The sequence below is a fragment of the Callorhinus ursinus genome, unplaced genomic scaffold (assembly GCF_003265705.2).
Source record: "Callorhinus ursinus isolate GAN/ISIS: 27379988/994484 unplaced genomic scaffold, GSC_fseal_2.0 scaffold53, whole genome shotgun sequence".
Lineage (NCBI taxonomy): Eukaryota > Metazoa > Chordata > Mammalia > Carnivora > Otariidae > Callorhinus > Callorhinus ursinus.
This window is the reverse complement of record NW_027397115.1, coordinates 3205952-3215075: the sequence shown is the minus strand read 5'-3', so window position 1 is coordinate 3215075 and position 9124 is coordinate 3205952. Positions and strand designations below refer to the sequence as shown.

General features: G+C 49.9%; 1 protein-coding gene across 1 annotated transcript; it reads left to right on the top strand.

Annotated features, from left to right (window-relative positions):
* Nucleotides 1–245: 245 nt before the first annotated feature.
* On the top strand, nt 246–9065 carry FAM210B (family with sequence similarity 210 member B). The gene is made up of 3 exons (XM_025853335.2): nt 246–486; nt 6454–6629; nt 6830–9065. The coding sequence occupies exons 1-3, from the start codon at nt 301–303 to the stop codon at nt 7044–7046; spliced, it is 579 nt and encodes a 192-aa protein (XP_025709120.1). The 5' UTR covers nt 246–300; the 3' UTR covers nt 7047–9065.
* Nucleotides 9066–9124: the final 59 nt, after the last annotated feature.

Below are 9124 nucleotides of genomic sequence, written 5' to 3'. Positions count from 1 at the left end.
AGGGGCGGGGACGGGGCCTGGGAGGGACCGCTCGGTTCGGCCCCGCCCACCCCGCGTGCGCCTCGGGATCCGGAGGGGCGGGGTCTGGAGGGCGGGGCCTGGAGGGATGGCGCAGGTCCGGCCCCGCCCACCCCGCCTGCGGTTCCGGAGGGGCGGGGTCGGTGGGCAGGGCCGGGGAGGGATCGCGCGGCTCCGGCCCCGCCCACGCCGTTCCAGGCTCCGGCTCTGGCGGGCCCCGCCCACCGCCGCTCGCTTCCCCCTCCCGTCCGGTGCGCCCGCGGCAGCGCTTCGCTCCGCGCCATGGCCGGGTTGCTGGCGCTGCTGGGTCCCGCGGGCAGGGTGGGCGCCCGGGTCCGGCCTCGCGCCTCCTGGCTCCTGGGCGCCGCCGCTCCCTACGCTCCGCGCCCCTTGTTGCTGCCGCTGCTCCAGCCCGGGCCGGACGCCCCGCTGCTACGCGCGGTCCGCGGGGACAGCCGCGGCCGCCAGGTAAGCCTCCCCACCCCCACCCCGGTCCCCGGGCGCCCGGATCCCGGTCCACCTCCGCCGAAGGAGAGCTTTACTCGCCCAGCTGTCCGAGACCGATTCCCCCAGGGTCCCCGAGGCCCCAATCCCTACAAGCCAAGGAAGCGATCCTCCCAGTTGACAGTCGGAGAAACCGAGGCTCAGGGAGGTCCGGTGGTCTGCCCAAGGTCGCACAGACTCTGACTGAGCCCCCGCGGCCGGCACAGCGGCGGCAGCCCAGAGAATTGTCGCTGGGGCCTGGACTTGCTAGCAGCGTGCTCACATGGCTGTCAGAGTTGTTTCTCCTTCAAGTGGCGCTAGAGCCTCCTCCGCGCTGGGCCAAGGAGAACGGCCCCGGGGGTGCTGCTCTCTTGAACACCCTCCCATCACTTGCTGCTACTCCCCATTTAAGCAAAAGAGCAGGCCTCCCTACCAGGCTTCAGGGGAGACCCGCGCAAGAAGCAGTGTTGTTCCGTCCTGTTTCATTTCGCTTGCCTTCTATCTATGGTAAGTGAAAACTGGTTTCCCTTCAGAAAAGTAATACGAACTTTCTTAAAAAAAAAATTTTTTTTTCAGTTGTTTTTTTTTTTAAGTTCGTCTCCTGAAAGAAAAACAGTAGTAAGTAGCGCAGTCTGGAGACACAGGACTGACGAGTCGGGACGCGCAGAACCTGGCTTCCTGCAGTCCCTTTGCCTAGGGATGGGATCCCTCCGCTTACCAGCCCTGTGACCTCACCCCAAGTAGGCTGAAGGCTCTGAGCCTGTTTGCTGACCTTTCAAAGGGCTAAAGATAGCAGCTTCCCAACAAGAGTTTGGGGGACAGCCCCATGAGCTGAAGCAGGCCTGAGCACAGTGCCAGTGGAGCTTCCTGAATGAATGTTCCATGGGAATTTGACTCACACCCTTACCATGCCTCCGGCCTTCTGCTCCCCCCATCCAACAGGCAGCAGATCTTGTCGCTAAATCCTGAGCCCTCCACACATATCTGGTTGCCTCCTCATGACTCTTCATGGATCAGCCCACCTGTCCCTTCCTCCAGGAAGCCTTCTCTGACCACCAGTGATGCCTTGGGTGCCTCCACTGGCCTCCCTCGGTCCCATGGGTGTGGATCCTCTCTGCACTCATCATCTGGAATGGTCTCCTGACTTGCTTGTCTGTCCCATCAGCTGCATCAGTTTCGCCCCCAGCCCAGGCCTTGGCACTGGCAGGTGTGTGCGTGTGTCTGTGTGTGAGAGAGAGAGAGGAAGAGAGCATGTGCAAATATGCATATGTATGTGCATAATATTGTGTATACCGTAGTAACAACTGAGGTCTCAAGACTCCCCGTATTCCTGTGTCTATTCATTAGTTCTGTGGCCTTGATCAAATCCCCCCGCTTCTCTGTTTCTCAGTTTCCTCGTCTGTAAAATGGGATATTAATAATTCACATTTCTTGGAGCATGAGTGTGAAACCTGACATCGGGTACATTCTAAATTAATGTTAGCTGTTGGTGTTACTATCACAGTAAATGTATGAATCACAGGGCTCCATGAGCTGTGCTTGTTTCTCCACTCTGACTGGGAGGAAGGAGGTAAAGCCACAGAAGAATGCTGCCTTTTTCCCTTAACCTGATTCATGTCTTGTCACCTGGCAGAGCCTGCCTACAGTTAAACTATGGGAGGGAAATCTTAGGCAAATCCCAGCCTCTCTTTGAGCCCCAGTGTCTTCTGTCAGTTCTTGCTCATGCGCTGCGTTTTCAGGGAGCCCCTCCTTGATGACCTTAAACTGGCAGCATCCCTCCTCACAGTCCTCCCCATCTGCCTCCCTTCCTTGACGTTTCTTCATAGCACTTGTCCTGTCTAGCAGCCCTGATACTTTCCTTTTCTGTTTATTGTCCCTCCCCTCCCCACTAGACCATAGGCTCCCTGAGGGTAGAGTTTTGTCTGTTTCATTCATGGCTCTGTCCCCCACACTTAGAGCAGTGCCCCACATAGAGCCGTTATCCACGAGTAAGTGAGGAGCACAGCATAGTTGTTTAGAGCAAAAGCCTTGGAACCAGCAGGTTTAGATCCCACCCCTGACAGGTAATTCCTGTGTGACCCTCTGAAAGTTACTCAACCTCTCTGGGCTTCCAGGATCCTCTTCTGTTCAGTGAGGATGACAATAGTGCCTATCTCACAGGGCTGTTGTGAGGATTATCTGAGTTAATATTTTCAAAGTACTCAGAAGAGTGATTGGTACAAAATAAACACAATGTAGTGTTGTGTTTAGTATTATTACTTATTGAATGAATGAAAATAGATGTCACTCCAGACAGTGTGAGCAACATCTTTGCCTTATTCTTCAAACCCTCCTGCCCCTTCTAATATAGCCTTTTATACTTTAATAAGTATTTGGCTTGGGGGTGGGGGGAGGTAATCTCTCTCTCTCTCTCTCTCTCTCACCATCCCCCCCCACACACACACAGAGAGGCATGGATATAAAAGTGCTTTGGCTAAGTACAGACACTAGGGCATATATAATGTTACATGCACCCAGGACAGTGCCTAACATAACATATCACAGGTACTTAGGGTGATATTTCACAGAGATGAATGCCTGAAAAGTTTCCATTCCTTTGAAGCCACCCCCTCAAAAATTCCTTTGTTTTAGTTTCTTCATTCTCCTCCAGGGTCAGGAAGAAAACCCGAATGGTTCACAGTGCTTAAAGATACCTCCTTTTACCACAATAAAAGGAAGAAAATTGTCCCAAGATTCTAAATCTAGAAAGTTAACAATGAACCCTGCTGCTGGCTAACAGGAAATTGTCCACTGTGTCTGAATATTTTATCCCTCCCATTGTTTTGCAGGAGATGCGGGTTATTCTGTAGCTGGAAGTCTGGCTGCCTCTTTATTTTTCTTTTTTGGCCAAAAGTCCTTTTGCCAAAATAGAGGTTGTAAAGAAAAGAGCCCTCAACAGAGACAGCTCCACTCGGCTGTGGTGAATGGACAGATGGGACGTAATTAAGTTTGGTCGGGCCAAGTGTCAAGGGTGGGAAATGAAAGGGGCTTTCTCCCTCCTCAGCCTCAGAACGTTGTTTGGCACTTGGACTGTAGATTGTAGATCATTGTGCTATCAGCGCCTGACGTCTGGAGAGCAGGGCTTCCTTGGCAGCCAAAAGGTGGGTGGGGCCTTGTTTATCAGAAAGAACCGAACCTGATCTGAGCAGCCATTCTGGCCGGTGGGAGGCAGAGCCAGGCAAAAGCTTTGAGGAAAAGGGGAAGTTACACGTGCTGGCCAACCTAAAGGAGACTGGCTGGTTTTCCTTCTCCCTGCCAAAGCCTTGAAGTCCGGGAAAAGTGTTCCAGAACTTTAGGAGTGTTCAGCTCTTACAGGACATGAAGGCGAGTCTGACTGCAGAAGCCGTGTGGCCTCGAGGTGGCCAGTGCAGTGACCCATCCAGACACTGCCAGCCTGCTCGCCACTCGCCCCCAAACCTCAGTCTCCTGCCTGTCAAAGTGGGAGCCACAGAGGTGCCCACATCATGGGGTTACCGTGAGGGTTTTTATGAAATGACGCCTTTAAACCGCTAAGCCCAGCACCTGGCTCAATAGAAGGGGGCCTAGCCTGAGGACACAAGTGGTTTCCCTAAAACCTTTCAGAAGTTCTGCGCTCCTGCCTATCAGAATGCACTCTCTGAGGGGCGCCTGGCTGGCTCTGTCAGTGGAGTACACGACTCTTCATCTTAGGGTTGTGAATTCGAGCCGCACGTCAGGTGAAGAGATTAAAGATAAATCTTGAATCAAAAAAAAGGGTGGGGGGGCTGCACGTGGGTGGCCCAGCGGGGTAAGCGTCTGATTCTTGGCTTTGGCTCAGGTCATGATCTCAGGGTCCGGCTCCACGCTCAGTGGGGAGTCTGCTTGAGATTCTCCCTCTCTCTTCCTCTGCCCCTCCCCGTCCATGTGTGCATGCTCACTCTAAAAAAAAAAACACTCTCTGAGATCCATGACCCAGTACTGGATCTCAACAGCCCCTCCCCTTTTATTAAGTCTCTGTTTTCATAACTCTGAAAGTGGCGGTAACATTTGATTCCCAGGAATGTGAGCAGCGTTTAATGAAATTGAGATGAATTCCAGGAACGAAGCTTATGGGTAGGAGTCCCCCGTCGGCTGCACAGCAGGTGCATCTAAGGGCCAGGGAGGGCCCCCCCTGGAGAACATGCTGAGGGTGGGAAAGCCTCGCAAGGTGAGGCAGGGTTGGTAAGCAGGGGTTTACCTGGCAACCCCGGGCAATGGATAACTAATCCCAGTGCCCAGGCCTCACCCCAGAGCACAAAATCCGACTCTGGGCACCTGGACATAGGTACAAATGGACCAGCAGCACTTGAGCCACCTGGGAGCTCATGAGAAAAGCCACCTACCCCCCACCCCGCCCCATATGCTTGGTCAAAGCTCAAGCCCACAGGGCAGGGGCTCCTGAAGCAGGGCAGGGCTTGGAGGTCCCCTGCAGCCCCGAGGAGCCTTGCTAGGTTTGGAGGTGCTGCTCCAGGCCCCTGTGTTGTTTCATTTTCATTCGGGGAGTCCTGCGCCTCCCTCCTGGGGACTCTGGGCTGTCATACTCCTCCCTCCTGCCTTTGAAGTGCAGCTCAAGCGCAGCCCGCTCTAAAAATACGAAGGAAAAACCAATCATGCTGCGAGGCAGAAACTGGAGCTCACTGACCCAGATACTTCCTCCCAGGAAGAGCTCTGAGACAGGTCATTAAGATTCAAGAAATCTTTTCATAAAAAAGGCACTCTCCATATTGAGAAGGAGCCTTTTTTAAAAGAAATCCAGCATTCTTGGGTTTTTTGTTTCTCCCAAATATCCCAGGCCCTGTAGGTGCTCAATAAATGTTAAGAGAAGCCAAGTCCGGGGGTTTGTTTCTGTGCAAATCCCAGCCGGTGCGTTTATGGCCCAGGAATCGGCCCTCCCTGTATCTGCTCAGATCTCCGGGGTAAACCCTGATTCTGGTAGTAAATAGACCGTAGCTTCTGCTCCATTTTATTTTGCACCCACTGTCCTTGTTTTGTAGAGTCTAAGATGGTTGTCGCGTGCTCAGGCTGTGGACCCAGATAATCTGGATTCTAGTTTTGGTGACTTTGGGCCAATTCTTCAGTCTTTGAGGCCTGTGTTGTTCCTCTGGAAAGTGGGAAGAAAACAGTATCTACCTAGAAGGTGATCGCAAGGATGAAAGCCGACAGCAGATGGAGAGAAGCATCTGAGGACTGCCTGGCTGGCAGACAGTGCTCAATAAAGCACCATCGGTGTCCCCAAGTGTGTGAGCCCCAAGGTTTTAGTTACTGTTGATGCTCTAACAGCTTACCAGAAATCCAGTGGCTTAAAACAACACATATTTATTACCTCACAGGTCTGGAGGCCAGATGTCCAAAATGGGTCTCAATGGGCTTAAGTCAAGGCATGGGCAGGGCTGGTTCCTTCTGGAAGTTCTGAGAGAGAATCCATTTCCCGACTTTTCTGGCATCTAGAGGCCACATGCACTCCTTGGCCCGTGACCCTTTCCTCAGATCTCTGACTCTGCTTCTGGACTCACATCGTCCCTGAACCCCCTGCCTCCCTCTCTTCACTGATAAGGACCCTTGTGATTACATTGGTCCCACTCAGAAAATCCATGATGCTCTGCCCATCTCAAGATACTTAATCACATCTGCGAAATCCTTTTGCCATGTTAGGTAACACAGTCACAGGTTCTGGGGATTGGGACCTGGATATCTTGGGGGCCGTCATTCTGCCGATCATACCCGATACCCAGCTTTTCAGGGCGATCAGTGTCAAAAGTGGGCATTAGCCTCAGCTTACTGAGCAGGAAGGGGGCAACTGGTCCCTCACTGGGCAGGAGGGAGAGTAAAACACTGCGCGATATGAAAGCTGCTGATGGCCACTAAGACCCTTGCTCCTGCCCCAGAATGTCTCCCTTTCTTTTTGTTTGTGCACAGGACCCCAGCAAAATCACTGAGACACCAGCGCCGCCTGTCAGCAGCACAGGGGAGGAAAAGCAAAGCAAGTCACAGCAGCTGAGGAAGATTTTTCAAGAGTACGGTGCCGTTGGCGTGTCGCTGCACATTGGAATCTCACTAATCTCCTTGGGCATATTTTACATGGTGGTTTCAAGGTAAGATCTCGGTAGGAACAAATCTTTGTTTTTTTACTGTCATGTATGATTCTTTGTGAATGAGAACGTTTTTCCTATGAATGTGTATTCATCTAGCCACTTCTGTCATGTTTTTTAAATACTTTAAATCTTAGAGCCAAATCGATTACCTAATTTGACCCCTTGTGATTTTTTTTTTTTTTTTTTTTTTTTTTCTGCAGTGGTGTGGACATGTCTGCAATCCTGCTTAAACTCGGATTTAAAGAGTCACTGGTGCAGTCGAAAATGGCGGCGGGCACAAGTACCTTTGTGGTGGCCTACGCCATCCACAAGCTGTTTGCCCCGGTGCGAATCAGCATCACCTTAGTGTCTGTGCCCTTCATTGTCAGATATTTTCGCAAAGTGGGATTTTTTAAACCTCCAGCTGCAAAGCCTTGATGAACTCTTCAAACCTATTTCTTTTAAATAGAAATTCTGGGTTAGTTTTAGGATAGAGCTTTTCTGGGGTGGGGACAGGAAGCTAATTGCTATGTTCTGGTAAAGTTTTACCTTTGGCAACAAAATTCAGGTTCTTTTAATAATTGTAATTATTTTGCTTTACAAATGTAGTTAATGCTATTCATCATAGGGCTTATATGCATAATCTAAAATGTCAGCAAAACATCACAAGTTGAGTTGTCATCTCAAACGAAACCGTTAGCCTACGAAATGCTCCTTCTGGAAGGTCACTGGTGAGGTTCTAGTCTGCAGAAGCCCCCGGGGTTAATCTTCGCTCAAATTCTTAAAGGGCGACGATTCATTAAGCTGGCTTTTTAAAATTCCCGTTCCTCCAGTATCTGTCGTCAGGCTGCCTGCGGTTTAATAGATGATATGATGCAAAACAGCTGAATTTGATGAAGCAGAATTTCCAACTTAACAATATGTAATCAGGATCTAAATTAGCATCAACGCTTGGACGTTCATTACATTTGTTTTAGGGAAGAAAAATAACCGAGTATTTCTGGTGTGTTTCATTGATCTGAAAACACCTTCAAATCTGGACGGGCTGGTCCCTATCTCATGTGGCTTTTCTCAAATTTCAGTGAAGTAGGTCAGGGTCATTTGTCTCTGTTTAGGTAAAATAAGGGAATTTTATCCAGTAGTAATGGGATCACGTGGCTCCTGACGGCCTTATCCACGGGTGAATTTGGATCCTGCACACATGGAAAGCTAAGACAATCTTTGCTTAACCTTCTCTCTCTCAAACTTCAGACATTCCAGAACTACCATCACAATGTTTACATTGTGTTGCTACTTATATTTTTTAATTGAGTTAAAGTTGTTATGTAGAAAAAGATTTTGTGTCACTCTCTAAAAAGGAAAGTTAGCTGCACTTGCTGTAAATGGGAGGCAACTGTGAAATACTGTGAAATAATACAAAATAATACAAGCCGAGGAGGGAGGGGGCAGGCAGGTGTTATTACCTTCTGTTGAGCCAGTGCTGTGAGGGACATTATTAGTTAAAAACAGAAACAAGCACACAGATTCAAATTGACATTTTTGTCCCTGAAACAGGAGCAGGCAGACTGGAGGAATTCCTTTCTGTGGGATTCATGTAATGCTTCCTTCCTGGCTGTATCCACACAGCACGGTCCACACTGGGACTCCGATTCAACCAGTTCTGCCCTGCCACCTGGGTCAAGAGAGATCCAATTTGGGGAGGGGGTTTAATTACATATGTGACAGTCAGAAAACTAAAGGAACTATAAATTGACCATCCTGGTTTTACCACCTGGCTGCTGACCGTTCCCTGGTTAAGCCTTAGTAACCTATGTCCGTTATTTCAGCTAACTTTTACAAGAACATTTGTGGGACAGATTCTCCACTTGCAAGATTGTTAAAGTGCACTCCCCCCCCCACACACACACACCCTTTTAAAGCAATTAGCCCATTGCCAAAAGGCTTTACTGATTTCAAGTTGGAACTGCCTTTCTGGGATCTAATTCCAAGGACATCGACACAGCTGAACAAGATGCCTGGTAAGAGTGCTAGGCAGTCCCTCCTGTGGTCTGGGCTCTGTTTACACAGTTGGCTTCACGCTCCTAACCACCTTCTCGACCAGGCTCTCTACCATTCAGATCCCTAGTAATGCCTATGCAAAAAAAAAAGCTGACGGTGAGTCCTACAGGTTTAAGGGCTGAAATCTTAAACTTTGATTCCATGTTTGGAGGAATGGAAGTGGACTGACAGGGCAAGCAATAAAACCAATCACCAAACCAAACAGCCACGGCCTCCCCTTCTAAGCCCCACCTCCACTCCACTCCTGCAGCCAGTGGCCGCAACAGAACAGGGAACCTGGAGAAGATGAGATCAAAGGATCAGGGAATATGTGACTTCACCAGCAAGATGTACAGATTGCTTGTATTTACACTGTTTTTATGGAACTAGGGGAATAAAACATCTATTTTAAAAATGTAAGCCATTGTTCATCCCTAACTTAGTATCTGATGAAACAAGCCGCTTAAATTCCCTGAAAC

Excerpts from the sequence above, each read along its gene's own strand:
- FAM210B (XM_025853335.2), top strand. The coding sequence starts at position 301 with ATGGCCGGGTTGCTGGCGCTGCTGGGTCCCGCGGGCAGGGTGGGCGCC. Across the intron at positions 487-6,453 it reads GGGACAGCCGCGGCCGCCAG|GACCCCAGCAAAATCACTGA; the intron begins GTAAGCCTCCCC and ends GTTTGTGCACAG. Across the intron at positions 6,630-6,829 it reads TTTTACATGGTGGTTTCAAG|TGGTGTGGACATGTCTGCAA; the intron begins GTAAGATCTCGG and ends TTTTTTCTGCAG.